The 21,391-nt window shown below is 39.0% G+C and overlaps 1 protein-coding gene across 1 annotated transcript in view; it reads right to left on the bottom strand.

Annotated features, from left to right (window-relative positions):
- Nucleotides 1-4,418: 4,418 nt before the first annotated feature.
- LOC127419508 (segment polarity protein dishevelled homolog DVL-1-like) overlaps nt 4,419-21,391 on the bottom strand; it is a 55,219-nt gene continuing 38,246 nt past the window's right edge. Inside the window, exons 5-15 of the mRNA XM_051660959.1 lie at nt 21,129-21,267; nt 20,294-20,387; nt 20,089-20,158; nt 16,978-17,117; nt 14,998-15,074; nt 14,835-14,902; nt 14,568-14,645; nt 14,308-14,442; nt 13,674-13,841; nt 12,727-12,945; nt 4,419-6,436 (exon numbers count right to left, since the gene is read on the bottom strand). Of these exons, the coding sequence (XP_051516919.1) occupies nt 5,895-6,436; nt 12,727-12,945; nt 13,674-13,841; nt 14,308-14,442; nt 14,568-14,645; nt 14,835-14,902; nt 14,998-15,074; nt 16,978-17,117; nt 20,089-20,158; nt 20,294-20,387; nt 21,129-21,267 (1,730 nt within the window). The 3' untranslated portion in view covers nt 4,419-5,894. The remainder of the gene's footprint in view (nt 6,437-12,726; nt 12,946-13,673; nt 13,842-14,307; nt 14,443-14,567; nt 14,646-14,834; nt 14,903-14,997; nt 15,075-16,977; nt 17,118-20,088; nt 20,159-20,293; nt 20,388-21,128; nt 21,268-21,391) is intronic.

Here is a 21,391-nt window from a genome sequence, read left to right as displayed (position 1 = left end):
TTGGAGGGTTTAAAGGCAGAAATGTGAAGCTTATAATTTTATAAAAGCACATGAACTCTTCTGCTAAAATCGATGTATTATTTGAGCTGTAAATTTGTTTAAACTGAAATTTTTACAGTCGTTTTAGGGTTTGCTGACATTACATCGTCATGGCAACAAAAGTTGTCTCTTTATACAGACATGGTTAATAAGTGATTTTGTCAAACTCAAATCATGTTTACACACATATCCTTTATGTCTTGTGGCTATACTTTTGAAAAAGTGAGAATTCTAACATTCAAAAATTGGCCCCCGTTCTCTTCCATTCCAAGTGCTTCACTGTAACCTAAATTTGTGCTTTTTTAAAAGAAAAGGAAAGACAAGTCAAAATAAATTTTTGTGGCAATTAACATTATGCCACAAATGCTGTCGATTGAGCTTAACTTGTACTGAATATTCCTTTAACAGCTAATTAGCTTGCTTCTGGCAGCCTGGAGTTACACTTTAGTGACGATTTTCTACTATTATACTCTTAAACAAAATATTTAAAGTTACTCAGGAGGGATCTCCATAATTAATTCAAAATAGCATTTAACTGAAACATCCATAACTGGCAATGACATGTGTCTCACTGAATCACTCAGAGTTTCAATATTTAGTCTCTATAGAATCTATACACTAATCATTTACAGAAATCAGCTATTAGGCAGCTGATGAAAAGCTAAGAATAAGGATATCTGTACTCTACTCAGTAGTATTATTCTAATACACTATTATGCCACAAAATTAACCATAACAGGAACCTGCTTCCTCCTCCTACGATTACCACTGCACACCCTCCCACACTAACCTTTTCACTGGAAGGTTAAATGACATTGTCTGCCCACACCAATGGTGTAATGTGCAGCTCTACTCCCTCCAAGAACAGCTCTTAGAGCGTCATATTCTGTGGTCATAAAGTCAGTCTAATCATCACACTCAGAACTCACATGTTGTAAAAAGGAAAACTCAAAGATAAAAGAATAACATCCGTGCATGTCACACCAACCCTCAGTTTTTTTTTTCCACTTGCCACATTTCCTGCGTTCTAAGTGATAAGCATGTGAAGCAAACAGAATCGAGGAGCTAAGGGTTAAAAGCGACAACAGCTGTGTCACTTCCTGCCACTGAGAAGACTGTAATGGTGCATCAAAGTTAGAGCAGGGTCTACACATGCAAATTATGCAAATCTCTTACAGCAGGGAAAGCACTTATGTGCATATGCCAGTGAGTGTCTCAGACAGGAGGGCTGAACTTACCATCAAAGTTTACAATGAATATGTTTAACAAATGCAGCACTTTGAAAATAAAGTTATTAATGTAAATTACATGGTATTTGCAAGTTTGAAAAATGAAGATTCTTGGTAAGTGTAGATATGCCCTTAGTTATTCAGAATAGATTTTTCTGTTTCAGTTGTGAACCACAAAATAGATAAGGTAGACAGCAGCTAGTTTTCACACGTGGAAGTTGTCATGAGAGCAAGCTTTTGAGTCAAAAGTACATGATTACAAAAATAGCAGAGTTTTTTTATGCTGGTATGAAACACTTAGTTCTAAGACCCCTTAGTTTAGAATTTTTGTGAAATCTTCAAAACTAAGAATATAATTTAATCTTATTTTGTTATAGCTGATGAATAAAGTCAATAAAGTGAATACATTAAAATCACACTAGTATACATTAAGACAAGGGTCAACTATATAATGAAGGTACATTTTAACCAAAAGAACAAGAACAAGGGTATTTTTCATAAATACCAGGATGGGGCAAGTTGTCACATTTTTGGAGCAAGTGTTTGAAATTTGAAACAATTACAATATTTGTTGGCCAAAACAATGGATGTATACCAATGTTCGAAATTAACTTATACAGTAAGGAGTAATATTTGCGCCCTGGATTTGATTTTCAGGGGCATTTTTTGCCTTTATGAGGGCATATATTTTCTAACCATTTAAAACAAATTATCTCTCATCTGTTTATGTCAAATACTTTAATTTATATGATTAATTAATACAAATTCTCAAAATTGAGAATTTATTACCTCTTATTCTAAGAATGAAATCAACATCAAATGTTTTATGCCATAATACAGTATGTGTAACTATGACTATAATTGAATATTAAGAACTATATCAGATGTTACAAATAAAGAACAGAAGAATTCATTACAAGGGCATTTTTTGACCCCACACTTTGAATTTCGAGGGCATTTTTGTCATTTTATATGGAATTTATCAAGAAGAACCCCTAAATTTCTGACCCTGACACTGTAATTACATATATTGCATTTTACATTTTTACTGTGTTTCATAATTGTTACCCTGCTATGTAAGCATGTTGTCACAAAAGTCAACATATGTTCAATGAATTCTTATTGCCCAGAAAAAAAGAAAGAATATATCTTTTTTCTTTTATTCAAATCAAATAATTCACAACAATGTTTGACCACTTCTTAATACATACATTTTATTTTGTCAGTTTTATATATATATATATTTATATTTATGTTATCATATTTACAATTTATTATTCCTCTTTTGTGAAGAAACAATAAAGCAAACCACTTTCACTGTGATCAGCGCTTCATTCTAAAGGGCCTAACAGTTACATTTTAAAAGTGCTTGATGAATTAATCCAACAATGTGATTCTTGGCTCTTTCGGCAGATAGGCCAGTGACTGGAACAGAACATTAAGAACAAGGACATACTGCTTGTTCTTGGACAACACTATACTGCTTTATCAGTAAAATTCAAAACAACATCATATCCTTTCCTCCATATATATTTACTGATAAAGCATTATAGTGTGTGTGTGTGTGTGTGTGTGTGTGTGTGTATATATACACAGTGCATCTGGAAAGTATTCACAGCGCTTCACTTTTTCCACATTTTGTTATGTTACAGCCTTATTCCAAAATGGATTAAATTCATTATTTTCCTCAAAATTCTACAAACAATACCCCATAATGACAATGTGAAAGAAGTTTGTTTGAAATTTTGCAAATTTATAAAAAAAAAAAAAAAAAAATCACTTGTACATAAGTATTCACAGCCTTTGCTCAATACTTTGTTGAAGCACCTTTGGCACTAATTACAGCCTCAAGTCTTTTTGAGTATGATGCTACAAGCTTGGCACACCTATTTTTGGGTAGTTTATCCCATTATTCTTTGCAGGACCTCTCAAGCTCCATCAGGTTGGATGGGAAGCGTCGGTGCACAGCCATTTTCAGATCTCTCCAGAGATGTTCAATTGGGTTCAAGTCTGGGCTCTGGCTGGGCCACTCAAGGACATTCACAGAGTTGTCCCGGAGCCACTCCTTTGTTATCTTGGCTGTGTGCTTAAGGTTGTTGTCCTGTTGGAAGATAAACCTTCGCCCCAGTCTGAGGTCCAGAGTGCTCTGGAGCAGGTTTTCATCAAGGATGTCTCTGTACATTGCTGCATTCATCTTTCCCTCGATCCTGACTAGTCTCCCAGTTCCTGCCGCTGAAAAACATCCCCACAACATGATGCTGCCACCACCATGTTTCGCTGTAGGGATGGTATTGGCAAGGTGATGAGTGATGCCTGGTTTCCTCCAGACATGACGCTTGCCATTCAGGCCAAAGAGTTCAATCTTTGTTTCTCATGGTCTGAGAGTCCTTCAGGTGCCTTTTGGCAAACTCCAGGCAGGCTGTCATGTGCCTTTTACTGAGGAGTGGCTTCCGTCTGGCCACTCTACCATACAGGCCTGATTGGTGGAGTGCTGCAGAGATGGTTGTTCTTCTGGAAGGTTTTCTTCTCTCCACAGAGAAATGCTGGAGTTCTGTCAGAGTGACCATCGGGTTCTTTGTCACCTCCCTGACTAAGGCCCTTCTCCCCCGATTGCTCAGTTTGGCCAGGTGGCCAGCTCTAGGAAGAGTCCTGGTGGTTCCAAACTTCTTCCATTTATGGATGATGGAGGCCACTGTGCTCATTGGGACCTTCAATGCTGCAGAAATTTTTCTGTACCCTTCCCCAGATCTGTGCCTCGATACAATCCTGTCTCTGCGGTCTACAGACAATTCCTTGGACTTCATGGCTTGGTTTGTGCTCTGACATGCACTGTTAACTGTGGGACCTTATATAGACAGGTGTGTGCCTTTCCAAATCATGTCCAATCAACAGAATGTACCACAGGTGGACTCCAATCAAGTTGTAGAAACATCTCAAGGATGATCAGTGGAAACAGGATGCACCTGAGCTCAATTTTGAGTGTCATGGTAAAGGCTGTGAATACTTATGTACATGTGATTTTTTTCATTTTTTATTTTTAATAAATTTGCAAAGATTTCAATCAAACTTCTTTCACGTTGTCATTATGGGGTATTGTTTGTAGAATTTTGAGGAAAATAATGAATTTAATCCATTTTGGAATAAGGCTGTAACATAACAAAATGTGGAAAAAGTGAAGCGCTGTGAATACTTTCCGGATGCACTGTGTGTGTGTATATATATATAACAACTGTTTAAGAACAAAGAACATGACTCACTGATTGCCAAGGGACTTTGGTTAGCCTATCTGCCTGTTTTAGAATCATAATAACATCTATGTTGTAACTTACAGGGCCTACTACCATTCTCATCATAGACTACTGTATTAACTGTACAATGACATTCTTAATACAGTGGTAAATAATAAGACAACTGGTGGTGTCTGAATAGTCAGTTATGGAATCCTCATTGCTGCAGTTTATGCTGTAAAACCACTGTTTATGCTGTTATGGTTAAAAATGTACTGTGTACACTTTTTTTCAACTGTGTTTCTATGTAAACATGCGCTACACGCGTTACACTATTTTTTCAGATTCTTGCACAGGAGCGCCAAGTTTATATGCAGTAAGAATTTAAAAAGAACTTAAACATCTTAGACATCTTCATTCTGTTCTATTCTAGCTGTTTTAGTGCAAGAACACACTCTGTCTGAATGGCTCCTAAGATGGACATTTTTGCAACATTTGGCAACCATGATTCTAAAATGTACAACTGTCCAAGCATTGAGAATCCAAAAGATTGATTTACTGATAGCTTAACTGGCTATCATGCTACTGGGGTATTTGGCGGGTCTGAACTCTAGTCAAACATAAAGGTGAAGTGTTTAATTATTTGGACATTCAAATGCTTTTTCCTATCCTAGCATAAGTTGACAAAATAATAAGTAAGCCTTTCGCAGACTAATTTCCCTGAAAAGTGTCAACACTGAGGCGCTATCAAAAGTCTGTGTATACCAACCAGCCCGACACAGCAACATTGTCTTAACCAATGGCATGAGTTTAGGGCGGGACAATCTGTTTGTCCAACCAATAGCCAACGGAAGAGTGTTTGGGGAAACCTGTTTGAAAACCATTGTCATTATTTTTGCAATTCTGCTTGGTGACGCTAATGGCGCAGAAATTACACACATGAACAATACATTCAGCAATGTTTAGGGACATCAGTTGTCATTATGATTGTCAGTCACTGGATAACAGGGTGAATGCAAAATCAAAAGCAATTATGTAAGAAAATTCTTCACCCAGAGCATGGATACACTTTATACTACTGACTGTTTAGAGAGTTGCCTGGCTTGCAATTTGTGCAAAATGTAGAGCAGCAGAAGCATACTGTTAAAGCTTTTTAGTTTTGTTATTTTGTGCTGCTACTTAAGTATTGTAGCTTTCATGTCAGAGTCTAACTCAACTTTGCAGTTGTGCTTTTTTTTATTGTCCTTTACTCATTTCAATAACATTGAATGGACATTAATAGATTTTAAATGGGCTGTCAGTTACATTCTCAGTGCAGGGATCGTCAGTAGCAAAACTTCAAGAAGCAAATTGTGGGAAGTAGGCCTTGTGCTCTGAAAATGTTAAAGGCACTCTCCTGTCACATAATATCAACAAAAAATTCACAAGGATTGCCCATAGCGTGCTGAAAAGACTGCCGACTAGCCGTGAGTTCTGGCGGTACATTTCCTAACTCCCGGACGGGCGGAGCCCCCGGTGGGCCACTGCTTGCTGCCGTTTTGGGGGCGAGGTGAGCTAGGCAGTATGGAGGAGGGAGACCCGGTGGGCCGTAGGAAGAGGCATGACTTCTCTCACTGTGGGCACACGACAAATGACTGGGTTGAACAAAGGGGGCGTGGCTGTATGAGAAAGAGGTGTGGCTATGCTGGGAGATGCTGTGGCACTGGCCGTGGCTGTACCCGGAGCTGTGACCGTAGCTATGGCCCGAGTGGGGTTGACTGACAGCGGAGCGTGTGTGGCTTTGATGACTAAGCTGACTGGGTGCCCTCTCACCCCGCCTTCCAACCCACATGACCAGTTCTGATTCGCTGCCCCCACAGCATGGTGCCTTATGATCCTTCTCTCGAGGCGAGGGTCTTCGTCCTTTCCCGGCACTGGGGTTGGAACCACTGCTTCTGCTACCTAATAGAAGGGAATGTAAGAAATAAAAAGGGTTTATTACAGATAAGTATTATTAGTTTCCTCCTAATGAACACCACAACCATCTAGCCAGTTCACAACCTCAACAGATGATAAACAGATAAGCATGATCATTTTCCTTATAGAGGCAGTTGTGTGTTTTAAAGGAATATGTTACCCCAAAAAAATAAAATTCTTTATTTTTCATGATTTGTTGCCCATTGTTATTTAGATATGCTATTGCTATCCCATATGCTGTAGTTTTTTCCCATGGAACACAAAAGGAGAATTTTTGAAGAATCTTCATGCATGTCTTTTTCATACAACAACAGTTCACAGTGACCACATCTGTTAAGCTCAAAAAAGGACAAAAAAAGATAAAAAAAATAAATAAAAAAAAAGGTACCATAAAAGTAGTCTACATGTTCTGTGTGCAGATTCTTAGTATATATATATATATATATATATATATATATATATATATATATATATATATATATATATATATAAGTATTTTGACATTATACGATTGCTTTGTGTGAGGAACATAAGGGATGATCTACAGTCGGCTGGTCATTACGCAAAAAATTGCATTATCGGTCTTGTATCACTTGTTTATTTTGCGATAATAACCGACTGATTATTTAGCTTATTACACAGCTACCTACCAAATAAATAATTACATGGACATGAAATATTGACGTGAGTTGAAATTACGTAATTATGGGAGTAGAAAGAGACAGTAGGATCTCCAGAAACAGCTGAATTCCTCCGGACATGTTTAAAGAGTGATGCAATAAGTAGAAAAGATGATATGCAATACCCAGATGACCGGTGAAATATTATTTTATCCCCAAATGTGCAGTTATTATTCAGTAATATCACAACACTGGATGGTGCGATTGAACAATCAGAATCGAGTATTCGATTCCCGATCGTTGAGCCAGTGTGTTGTGAATAATTTGTTCAGTCTGAGATGTGAACTGGATCAATTGGTTCACTGAAAAGAACTGGCAATGTTCCAGTCACAGCAGTTATCATTTTACAAGAGGGGAAGATTATCAGTGAATAATTATTTAAATTTCAGAATGTTTCTCACACAAAGAAGAGTCGTATGGACTAGTAATTACACAGGCACACATGTACAGGGTAGCGTACACCGGCACACATGCCCATACAGAAAACACAAACAAAAAGCATTGCTGGGGTTTCAAAATGGCCATCCCATGAGTCATATGCCATGATAACAAATGACTGGAATAACAGGATGAAAAAGAAACAAGGAGGGGCAGGTGGGCATTTAAATTAGTAGTGCCAGTCTTACCGGGTCCCCCAGTCCTAGGAGAACTATCCCATCAGTCTACGGACGTCCGGCAAAAACAGAATAGGAAATAACAGAATTACGACACTTCGCCCAACCAGCCAGCCAATCAGATCGCACATTCCCACACCGACAAGACCAACAAGCTCTTTCCAAAATATCCCTTCACCCCAGTTCCTGTTATGCTCGCCACCATACACTAAACCTGAGTATGCTTAATTGGTGTTAGAAGATCTTTAAGATCAAAGACCTTTGCATAATTACTAATACACATTCTCAGCTCTGTACTTACTACACCATGCTCATTTATGCAAAGGGTACAGTGCTCTATAAATGTAATAAAGTGGCATAAGCAACATAAAGGTTTTCAAAGTTTGGCCATACCACATAAATGGAATGTCCAACCGAATACAGCGACAAAGATGATGCTCTGGAAATGGAATGAATATAAAGAAAATTGTTGACATCTGGGATTGTCACGTTACTGTTAAGCCAGATTTATTCCATAATTTCCTTTTACAATCCATACAAATTATTTAACCCTCCTATTGCATTCTGAATCTCCATAAACCTTTTGCATTAGTGGGTAAATTTTGACCCGATGGAATTTAAGCATATAAATCAAAACATTTAGATCTAAAACCATATTTATTTAAATATATTAAAATATATATATACACGGTGTATATATATATATATATATATATATATATATGTGTGTGTATATTTGGCATGATAACAGACTGTAGAGCCGAGGAGGGCCGGGCCAGGCTGGGCTTGAATGACGCACGCCCGGTCCCCAATCAGCCTGATGGGGCGCGCGAGGGATAAAGGCGGCCGGGGACAACAGTTCGAGAGAGAGAGAATTACAGGCAGCTGCCCTGCATGTGGTTATGTTTGTGTGTTTTTGGTTAAGTTGTTCATTAAACTATTATTTAAGTTGTCAAGCCAGTTCTCGCCTCCTCCTTTCGCTCTAACCCCCTTTACAGTGGTGCCGAAACCCGGGAAGGAGGAGGAATGCCCGTCGCAGAGTCCTCGACACTGCCGTCCACCCAGGGGAGCGCCGCTGCCATCCGCCGGGGGACGGAGTAGCCCGACCACCCGGACGCTGTCCGCTAGGCGAGTGGACTGGACTCGCCGACCACCTGGAGCGATGGAGCCGCTGCCAGGGGCGGAGGAGTGCCCTGCCGTCCCCCAGAAATGCGGAGCGGTCGAGAGAAGACCGCCGTCCGCGAGGGGAGGAGGGAAGCAACTCTCCCGACCGCCTGGAGCGGTAGGGCCGCTGCCAGGGGCAGAGGAGTGTCCCCACGGGTCGCTGGGAACGCGGAGGGACGTTCTGTCTGCTGGGGGTCGGAGGTCTGACTCCGGTCCGCCCGGGTAGGAGCGGCTGCCGTCCACCTGAGAGGGTGGAGGAGTGATCGAGGACCACGTGACGGCGCATCAGAAAACCGGTGAGTGAGTTTATTTTTCTCTCTCTCCTCTCTCTCTCTCTCTCTCTGTCGCTCCGTGTTGGCCTTTCCCTCGCCTATTTTGTTTTGTTGTTGTTTTTTCCCCTCCTGTCTCCTCACAGGTCGAGGAAGGCGGGGATGACCTGCCGGCAGTCGGGGCGCAAGGCACGCCCACCCCCCCGGAGAAGAAGAGGGGGATGTACGTCATGCCGAGGGCTCCCCGGCCTGAGGCAACACCGGGAGGAGTGTAGAGCCGAGGAGGGTGGGGCCGGACTGGAATGACGCACGCCCGGTCCCCAATCAGCCTGATGGGGCGCGTGAGGTATAAAGGCCGCCGGGGAAGACAGTTCGAGAGAGAGAATTACAGGCAGCTGCCCTGCATGTGTTTATGTTTGTGTGTTTTTGTTTAAGTTTATTATTAAGCTATTATTTATATTCTCAAGCCAGTTCACACCTCCTCCTTTCCCTCTAATCCCTTTTACACAGACAAATACATTTTTTATAATATAGTATGCCATTTCTTTTGACGTTTCAAAATATACATTAACTACAGCCAAAACAATGTAATGCATGTCAAGATATATATTTTTGAATATACATTATATTAAATTTATATCAATATCTAATGTAAGAATTACTAGCAATTTGAATTAATTTTCTATTAACTTTTCATCAATAACTGCTCAAAACAATTCAGCAGTCAAAATCTACGAAACTGACATTCTTTTTCTAACTAAACATCTAATTAACTGTACATTACAAGTATACAACATCAATCCTTCTTTTCAAAGTTTTTCAACAAAATCTATTCTGTTTACTTGCATGAACTGCCGAATGTGAGTATGCTGCAAGCTGGTTTATCTTCAGATCAGTCTGCAGATGACTGCAGAGTAAAATGTGGACTTTTTCTCTTTCAAGCCCTATTTAGACTGTGCACTTGAACTTTTTCTCTTGCCACACACCCTTTAGACAGTAGTTCCATTTGATATATTTTAATTTGTTATGTTTGTTACATCTGTTATGTCTGTTGTGTATGTGAGACTGTATGTGTGTGTGCATGTTCGTAAACAAACATGTTTGTATTAAAAAATATATTATTTACCTCTCCCGGGTCAAAAATGACCCAAACGCAATATGAGGGTAAATTGCCTTCAAATCAAACATGAAATATATTATTACAATGATGTCAAATTATTAACCTGACATAAGCTGTGTCTTGTTTCGAAGGCTGCGTGCTAGCTAGGATGTGTCCTTTGAAGGCTGCAGTATACCGAGCGTCCTCCTTTAAACAAGCCTCAATTAAACGAGACGGCCTTCGTAGGACAAACAGAAACAGAACTTATCATGGTTGCTATGACAGCACGCCACTCTTTAACAAGCGTGAGTGCTTTTAGTGAGAAGGGAAAAATTCCCTTTTTGTAACGGAATGTATGAGGTAAATTTTAGGAGAGTTATAATGATATAGAGAGAAAAGAAATTAGATTTTGTAGGTGTACTTTTAGTCTATAATATTTTATTTTAATTATATATTACTATAATTATACATATATACTCTGCATCCGTCTACTGAAGTACTTCAAGTTGGGAATTAACATTACTTGCATTTGAACATCATATTTTCGAGCAAATTGGCATCATTTTATTTAGACAAATGGAAGTTAATTTACATTGAAGCAAAGAATTGTAGGTTGTGAGTGCCCAAGAAGGATACACCTCATGCATCCTCGGAATTCCTGTGAAAAGAGGTCGCATTCGAAAGCTGCATTCGGAGTGTCCTACTTGCTTTTCTGAAACGAGACAGCCTCGATGACGTATGCGGCTGACAAATGCAACCTCCGAAGAACGCAGCCTTCCAAACGAGACACAGCAATAGACTATTTATTTTGGTAACCTAACTATACACAATTATATAATTAGTTGCATTTAATTAATAGCATTTGGAATTGTTTTTTCCCCAGCTGTCTGATCCTATAAAAACAGACCTGAGACCCATTTTTGGGTCACGACCAACCAGTTGAGAACCACTGATTTAAAGTACATGCAAATGTATGCTCATGCTTTTGACAGCTACAAATTTGATGTAATTCTGGCTGGATGCTTTGTTCATTCAGTTACTGAAAAAAAATGCATGAATGTAGTATTGTACCTAGTCATCCCACATACGGAATTACAATAAACCCACTGACAGTTTCTAATAAATTCCATCTAATACCTTTTGAGAGTTCATTAAAGGTGCAGTATGTAAGATTAGAAACCCTTGTTATTAATGACACCTGTGGCCGTTAAGAACTGCAGCCAGCTACCTGTTGCTCATGCTCGCGCTCGTGCAAACACTCCACAGGGACGTGAGCGAGCGAGCATTGACCAAAACAATAATGTAAGGTACAAAGAGACTGAACCTGATTCACTGGTATCATGCTGACAGATGAGGTAGCATAATTAAAATTACACAGTGATGATTGTTTTTCTACAAACTTTGAGACTAAACTAAAACTACTTATCAGCTAACATGGCATACTGATACACACATACAGCTACATACTACCGAACTATACCACGGTTTACTGTTGCACTGCACTGTTATGTTGCACTATTGTATGTTTTGTATGTCATATGTTGTACTACGAGTAAGAAACCAGCATATTTGCTTACATTTATCCTGTATACCTGACTTTTAGTATAAAGAGAAGATCGTTGAAATTATTTAGTTATGAAGCAAGGTAGCTTGCAATTCGTCAGCGTTAGCAGGCAAGATCAAGTTAGCTAAAATTACACAGATCAATCCTTATGGCACTATATTTCACATGCTTTGCAGTTATGTAAGCTTACTTGACCAGTAAGAAGAGTGCCAATTCAGGGTCAGTTTTGATCCCCAAAACCGAATTAAGGTCCCTCCAGGAATCAAATGCCCTGCCGATGTTCACTCTAGTTTTCGCTCAACCACGATCATGTTCCCACTTAGCCAGACGGGATTCAGTACATAAATGTTTTTTTTTGGTTTGTTTTTTTTTTGGCTTACTCAGAGTTTGTGTAGGAGTCGGTGTTTTGCTGGGAAACAGTCGTTTGCTGGAATCCCTCTCTAAGATAACGTTATCTATTGTTGCAGTTTGTTGACGCTGTTGAATAGCAGAAGAGAAGCTATTACTGAGGCAAGGCTCTTGGGAGCGCGCATAAACGTCATATCCTTTGGATTTTCCCAGCAAAAGCGATCTGCTCCCTTCGCATGAATATCAGTCTACAGGTTTAATAGGCAACTTTAAAAGTTCACACATTGACAAAAAAAGGCGAATATTATATGAAAATTGTTACATACTGCATCTTTAAGGTAACAGGAAAGTGCTGTTGTTACTCATCAGCTCAAACAAATAGCACAATAAAACCTAGCACACTTTAAACTGAAAGCAAAGGTAAAGAGGAAGCTGACGGGACTGCACGAGGGGCTGACAATGGAGGGGGGTTTCCCTTTTATCCATCAGTGCAGAAATGTTTTTTTAATACTCCCTCTCACACACACACAGGCCTACCTTCACTTTGCTGGCTGCCTGCACTGCCACTGTGGAAACTGTGGCAGGGGTCTGAGTATCCAGGAGGGAAGCCGGATGGAGGTGTGGGGTAACCAGGGTAAGGGTAAGGCTGACCTCCGAGGGGCCAGGGATTGGTGCTTGGTGGAGGGAGAGGAGCCAGGCCATCCTGGTCAGAGCCTCCACCACTGGAACCCTCGTTTAGATTAAGAGAGGCCATATCTAAAAAAACAGAAATATTATGACTGATTTACACTTGTATGAGCGGTACAGTGTAGTTCTCTAAAAAATGTTGTTCAATATTTGAAATGTATTATTTTTTGCTATTTTCATTAGTAATATTAATTATTCTAATATTTTATTTGAACAAAACAGACCCTAAGTATCAAACATCATAATACTAAGCATCAAATTATTGCCCTGTCTTTGACGTCTGACCAGGTCTTATCTTATAGTCATTTCTTTTTTTGAGGGGGGATTTTTCCCCTTTTTCTCCCAATTTGGAATGCCCAATTCCCAATGCGCTCTAAGTCCTCGTGGTTGCATAGTGATTCGCCTCAGTCCAGGTGGTGGAGGACGAATCCCAGTTGCCTCCGCGTCTGAGACAGTCAACCCACGCATCTTATCAAGTGACTTGTTGAGCGCGTTGCCACAGAGACATAGCTACGAGGCTTCACGCCATCCACCGCGGCAACCACGCTCAATTCACCATGCGCCCCACCGAGAACAAACCACATTATAGCGACCACGAGGAGGTTACCCCATGTGACTCTACCCTCCCTAGCAACCGGGCCAATTTGGTTGCTTAGGAGACCTGGCTGGAGTTCTGTGTTCCACATAAGAAAGTAAGTCATACAGGTTTGGAACAACATGACGGTAAGTAAATCAATAATAATTTTTGGGTGAACTATCCCTTCAAAAGGTATAGTTCAAAGATGTGTTCACTGTACTTTGGCACAGATCTCCAAAGGTGTAGTAGCACTGCTCAGAGAAGGTGATTTTATTAACAGTGTGTCTCAGGTAGCCGTGTTTCAGCAAACTGCTGGCATATTTTCTGGCATCGCGGCGATCTTTGAAGCCTTCCACCCTAGAGAACAACCAGTCAACAACATCAGCACCTGGAACAAAGAGAATTCACAATGAGGTTTAGTTAAATAAAAGTGAAAATTACATTTATGCAAATAATAAAATGCTAAATGCTAATAATAAAATTGCATATTAAAATGCTACTAGCCATATAACTGTGTTTAGAAAAAAGCAAAATACATTTTCAAAAGAGAGGAGAAAACGCATATCTTTTGTTTTAGATGTCAAAGGTTGTGCGTTCAATCAATTTATATGGTATTTTGGCACAAATTAATCTTTCACCTGGTAATACGGCTAATACTAATACAATTTTAAGCCAAAAATTGAAATTTGTTATGTTACGTTAATAATATGTCATTTTTTGAGCCCATTTAGGTCATGGAAATATAAATACATTTCAATGTTTTGATTGTAAGGAAATTGTGTTGACATTTGCAGTTGACAAAACCAGTTGAGAAGCATGAACAACCTCAAAATATGATAAAGAAAACCACTAACCAATGACAGCATTGACTATGGTGATCTTCAACCACATTCGGTCTCTGATCTCTAGGCCGGAATCTGGCAGCTGCATGACCTTTACTATAGTTGCCATGTCTGTTTTTGTCGTTGAGAGAGGAAGGTCTTCAAACTCTGAGAAATGAGAGAGAAATTACAATGTAGAACATGATAAATTATCTAACAGTTTATCCTGGGTGTGTACATTAAAGTCAGTCTGCCATTATTGCAATGGGATGATGACTTTGATCATACAGTACCATAATGGGGGTAAGGCCCAGAAAGTGCTGTAGTGTGTGAGATCCAGGCAGCAGGGTCGATGGGTCTCACTGGCTCAGCTAAGATGGGCAATGGACAAAGAATTGAATTAAACTACAAAGCATAGATTTTGAAAGAAAGCTAAGTAAAACTTGAGGCTGTATTCCAAAAACACAAATCCTGCAAAGTTAGTATCACTGATCCAAAACAGCTTAATGCAAAATGTTTCCTCATGTCTATAAATTAGCTGCTCTAATGACAGGCTGTACCTCTGGGGATTGTGAAGTAGCTTCTAGGAGAGGGGTCCCAACATTTCGCCACAGTTAGGCTTATCGGCCTGTAGAGAACACAACAAACATGAAGTACTACTGTTAAAGACTGTTTAAAGAATGTTTATAGCGTTCAGCACTAATACATAGAAGCTTCACTTACCCGGGTTTGGAGACCATCTCTCGCAGAATCCTGACAGCATCATCATTACTCATGTTCTCGAAGTTCACGTCATTCACCTGAGGAAATCACACCACTTAACTGATTTCATGTATTACATTTAATTAAAGCTAATTCACCCAAAAATGAAATTTCTGTAGTCATTTACTTACCCTAATGTTATTCCAAACCTGTATGACTTTCTTTATTCCATGGAACACAAAAGGAGATGTTAAGTGGAATGTTAGACCACCATCACCATTCACTTTCTTGGAAAAAATATGCAATGAAAGTGAATGGTGCCTGAGGCTTATTCCCCCTATCAACTTCTTTTGTGTTTCACAGAAGAAACAAAGTCATATGGGTTTGGAACAATATGAGAGAGAGTAAATGATGACAGAATTTTCATTTTTGCATGAACCAACCCTTTAAAGTGGTCATTTAATGAAGAATAAGATTGTTTTACATCTTTTGAGATGAAAGAATTCAATGTACTATGAAAACATACTGTAAGTTTCAAAATTAAAAACTTCTCCCCAAGTCCAAAAACAGCATCTACTGAAACCAAGCTGCAAGAAAGACTTGTTTGAACTACATTAACATGTGACCACCCACATTTACAATTTTACATATCACAAATACATATTTGGAGTTTAGAAACTTGGGCCGCCTAGTCGCGGTGAGGTCACTCTGTATATCCAGTCGGCAAAAAAAATCATGTTTAAATCTCAGAGAGATCAGAGAAAGGCTCAAAAAATATATTTTTTATATTAACTAAATTATGATTTTTAGGAGTATGCTAAAAGGAGTTTAAAAAAGAATTGTTCTCAACCCAGACAAGTGATGTACTTAACCATTGTGGAGTCAACAGAGAGCTGTAAGGAAGTGTTAATGTTTGAGCAAAATCTAGATGCTCTGATGCTATCAAATGTATTTAATTTTTATCTGAGGCCAAAGTTCCTTTCACCCTTTAAGAACAAAATGAAAAGATACACATGAAAAATACATTAATATTAAGCCTAATCACTCTTTACACCCATTCAAACACAGTAAGTCAATTCCTCTTCAAAGCAACCAGATGTTTACATGGTCATTATGACACCACTCTCTCAAATTTACCTAACAACACAGGGTCATTTATCTATTAGCTTTTCTATAAAGTTACTGAGATCAATAGGCTGAGGAAAACCCCTCTCTTATGTAAAAGACAGTCAGCAAAATGGTTGAGCATGAAAGCACCTTTCTGCCCACAGCAGCCAATAAAGTTACAAAGCAAAAAATGACCAAAAGCTCCTTTAGCAGGAAGGAAAAGGAGTGACCAGGACAGTCACAGGGTCACTCTGTAAACAGCAGAGTTTCAATAACAAGTTAGTTTCAGTTCAGTAAATGTCAAGATCAGAATAAATGATCACACATTTTTACCTAATTGAAGCTTCAATCCATCCTTGATTTATCTTCCTTTATTTCTCACATTGAAGACCCCATGAAATATTGTGTGTGTGTGTGTGTGTGTGTGTGTGTGTGTCTTTTATTTCATGTATATAAGCTCTGAAGCCATCAATAAGCTTCTAAAATTCAACAAAATTAACTTTTCACTGATTTACACATTTAAAATTTACAGTATTTCTATTCTGGCAAAACAGACCGAAAGGAGTTATGTTGCAATACACAGATTTTGTCCAATCAAATGCTCTCTAGAATGAGAATGCCCCTCCCCCTTGTTCCACCTGCTACCTACAGGCAAGTAACAAATCATGGTTCATAGCTGTAACTCATCAATATTTCCCGCCCCAACTTCCTGTTTTAATAGTAAATACTGTGTCAACACAGGACAGAAAACTGCGCTCACCATGCCCTTTCATTGCTCTTTAAGATTTAAACTGACATTGAAAAGACTACCAATGAACACACAGGACATTTTGATGGGCCTTCACTTCCACACATATTTAATACATTGCAGTTTCAGATTGCTGAAGATTTCACCTGTAACAGCATGTCTCCGGGCTCAATCCTGCCGTCAGCCGCCACCGCTCCACCTTTCATAATGGAACCAATATAGATGCCTCCATCTCCTCTGTCATTACTCTGACCCACAATACTGATACCCAGGAAGTTGTACTTCTCTGTGAGGAAGAAAGATAAGACTGCTTTCACTGATGTGTTCATCTGAGAGCTATTTTTAGAGCATGCTGTGCACACTAGACCTTGAAAAACAGGAGGTTCAGTTTATTAAGCAGGTAGAGAGGACAGACAGAGAAGAGAGCAGGAGAGTGGACAAGTGAGATATTAACCATTTTAAGCGTGTTGCCACGGAGACATAGCGCGTGTGGAGGCTTCATGCCATCCACCACATGCTCAACTCACCATGTGCCCCACTGAGAATGAGCCACATTATAGTGATCATGAGGAGGTTACCCCATGTGACTCTACCCTCCCTAGCAACCGGGCCAATTTGGTTGCTTAGGAGACCTGGCTGGAGTCACTCAGCACGCCCTGGGATTTGAACTTGTGAACTCCAAGGGTGGTAGCCAGCGTCTTTACCACTGAGCTACCCAGGCCCCCGCATGTTGAGCATCTTTAAAGGAAACACCCCGGCGTTACATCTTTAATGCAGTTATATTTATTGTGTTATAGCTTTATTAATTTTCAAATAATAAGCAGGCATATCATGTAAATAACTACACACTTCGAAAATGGCATTTCTCTGTGCAGTCAGTGCTTCTTCTATGAGTTGCGCGAATGTTCTGATCTAAGGGGGAGAGATTGAAACTGGACCCGGCTGAGTCACACTCTGTCATGGGACGCTCATCCCCCAAGCGCATGCTTAATGCAGCTAGATTATAACGTGATGGCTTGCGACTTATTGTATCATAATATATGTGTCAATGTGCGTTTGTTATCGTGAAGAAAATTAGCAATACGCAGCTTTATTAATACAAGAGAGTTGTTTTTTTTGTTTTTTTTGTGAGTTAAAAATGGATTAAAGTGAACAAAAAGGTGAGAGAGGTAGTCTTCGCCCCATTACACACTGCAACTAAATACGTTTTTGATTTGTTTTTGTTTTGGCTCCTTTAAAACAATGTACATTTTCTTTAGCAGCTATACTGCAGAAGAATGTTGAATATAATATTAAAAATACAAATATTTTAAAATATCTAAAAATCCTTTAAAAAAGAGATTCACCTGAGAAGCAGCATATAAGATATTCAGACTTACTTTTAGAGAATAGATCTTGAATATAAGTATATGTTGTCTTTACTGCACTCGCAGAAGTATAACCAAGTGAAAAAAATACACTTATACAAAATACACTTATATATAAGATACATTCTCTTAAAGCAAGGCTACATATCTTATATATTGCTTCTCAAATAAATGTATCTTGATTTATGGATTTTTAGACAATTTTAAATGGAAAACAAAACAAAAACACTTGATAACAACAGGATTTTTTGCAGTGAATAAAGGAAAAGTATGTCATTTAGAGGTATTTTTAAAAATATGATTTTATCCTCTTTATTGTTAGTAAGCACTTTTAACACAACCTTTTAAGTTGGGGCACAAGCTGAATAGTCGGTTAAGAGCTAATGATTAATCATTGCAATAATCGCTCGAATAGTCGAATAATCATTAGTTGCAGCCCTATTAGTGAGTGACTGAGTGAGTGAATGAATCAGTGAGTGATGTGAATAAACAACTGAGTGTGTTAGTGCGTGAGTGAGTGAGTGATTGACTGAACAAGATGAATGAATGAATAAATGAATGAGAGTGAATGAACAAATGAGTTAACTAATGAGTAATTAATGTAATTGGGTAAGTGTGAACAAATATGAGAGTGAATGAATGAGTGAGTGAATATTAGTGAGCGAGTGAGTGACGATGTTTGAATGAGTGAAAGATGGAGTGGTTGGATGAGATAATGAGTGAGTGAGTGAGTGAGTGAGTAAGTGAAGGCCTGTTCACACCAAATCCGTGACGATTTTGTGAGACGAAGCTCCGACGGAAGGTCTATTCACACAGAGTCCATAAAAAAATTAAACAAAAACTATTTCACTCCTGTGCAACGCTGTTGCAGTGTTGTTGTTATACCATTCTCCTGTCGGCACCTTCAGCTGCTAGAGATTATTATAATGAACGCTGTTAAAGCATTTATTTTCCTAATCTGGTATTACTGTTTCATTCTGTTCTTTCCATGGTGTTGATGCATTTTTAGGAGTATATAATCTGTTTTTTATGCAAGTGAGATGAGTAAAGAGTGTTGTTGGATATTTATTTGCACATGTATATTGCTACGAGAATATTACAAACGGACACCTGAAGCCAACTTTTCTTTTTATAATGCCTGGATTAATGCCTGAATAATATAACACAAGGTACAGTGATATAAATACACATCGAATAATGTACATTAAGAATAACAGGTATATTATAAAATATGATGCAGAATATAAAAGAATACCTTGGTTCTCGGTCTTTATTAAAATTATTGCAATACTTTGTTATATTATCCTTGCAATACAAATAGCAGTGTGGTTCGGCAATTCGTTTGTCTACAGTAAAATATAGCATGTAAAGAGTCTTTTTCGGGGATTATCTATGAGCTCAGTGCAAAAGAATTGCTGAACCTCGCTACTATTTTTAATGCCATGAGAATATAACAGGCACAGTGATATACATATTAAATAATGTACATTAAGACAAAAAACCATAAGCAGACTTTCAAAAACAGAACGGGTATATATTTGCAGTACAAAGGGTTCATGAACTGCAACTATTTATTTTTAACTATATAATTTTCAGGGGTGTGTATCAGCTGCACACATGCCAGTGTTTGAGATTTAATTAGCGCCACCAACACTTTTTGAGCAGCTGCAGCGACTGACAAAAAGCTCTTATTTCATTGGTCAGTCTGTTTTCATCGCAGTCGAAAAAAACGGAACACTCTCCGTAAAAAAACCTTCAGCTTGTCAACAGACGATTTGTCAGACCTGATGGTGTGAACAGGCCTTGAGTGAATGAACAAGTGAGTGATTGAACGAGAGAGTGATAAAATGAGTGAGTGAGAGATTGAACAAGTGAGTGAATAGTTCTTACCCATATTAAGCGTGACAGTGATAATGTTAAGGCTCATGGTTGAGTCTGTAATACTACTGAAGGACGAGGACTGTCAAGAGAACATACCAAAGATTAATATTGCGCATCACAAACCACACAATATACTTACTGTATGTTGAAAAACATTAATGTGTGCTTTCCATTCAAAATCATTGTGATAATTCATTTGTTACAAAAAACTCACCTTGTCCATTTTGGTGACTTTCTGTCTCCGTCGTCGACGTCTATGTCTGCGCATGAGATGCGATGAAGAGCTCTGCTCTGTAGAAGTGCTAAGTCTGATGTCAGACAAAGGTGAGAAGTCAGGACAGAGGTCAACTTGCAAGCTGACAAAGTAAAAGGAGCTTCCCATGCTACACTAATGAAGCAGTATGCAAAAGAGCTGATCAATCTGAAGTCCTAAAAACCGGAAAAGCATTTTCGATCCATGGGTACCCTCAGGAATTTCCAATGGCTTTGTAGAATAGTGGTTTTCTGTTAATAGTCAAATAAGGTCTGTGGTTAACATTGCTTGACGAGACTTTCATGTTTTGCTCTGCAACTTAATGACACACAGTCATACCTCAAATGAGAATTTTGAAACCTAACATTAGGACTACAACAACTACCACAAAAATGTGAGTATAATTGCTTGGCGAATCAGACTACATTGTAGTTCTTATGTAGCCACTTGTAGGCAACTGCCACTTGTAGGCAACTGCCGTTTTTAAAGCACACAACAGCTTCACATTTAAAGTATTAATGTTTTAGAACAAAACGTGAAGTCTCTTCAAGTAATGCAGACCATACTTTATGCCTAAATCGAAAACCACTATTCTGAAAACCCACTGAAATTCCCATGGGAACCCACTGCAAATTAGCCTTCTGGGTTGGCCTACAAATTGCCATCATGACTGAACATCTCTATAAAGAAGTTCTTAGTGTGCTATTCTGGTGGCTTCCCAAACATGATCAAAAAGGGTCAGGCTAAAAGTCAAGTACTTTTTTCAAAGGAAATGAAACATTGGGAAATGTCTGACCTACTGGCATCCTCATCCACATCGCTGTCGATAAAGGAGCTGGACTCCAGCTCACTGCTCATCACCGATGCACTGTCGTAGCCAACAGCTGAATCACGATTAGCACGCTCTGACTTCGAGTGACCGTTCACCCGAGGGACTAAGAGGCAACAATTAAGACATTGTTTAAAAGGAAGGCGAGTGCATAACAACACAGGAAAGGCATATACATTTTTGCTGACATAAATCATAAATTCTGGGAAAATCTAGAGATGAAAAACACA

The sequence above is a fragment of the Myxocyprinus asiaticus genome, chromosome 28 (genome assembly GCF_019703515.2).
Source record: "Myxocyprinus asiaticus isolate MX2 ecotype Aquarium Trade chromosome 28, UBuf_Myxa_2, whole genome shotgun sequence".
Lineage (NCBI taxonomy): Eukaryota > Metazoa > Chordata > Actinopteri > Cypriniformes > Catostomidae > Myxocyprinus > Myxocyprinus asiaticus.
Note: the sequence above shows the minus strand (reverse complement) of the source record. Positions and strands in the feature narration are given on the sequence as shown.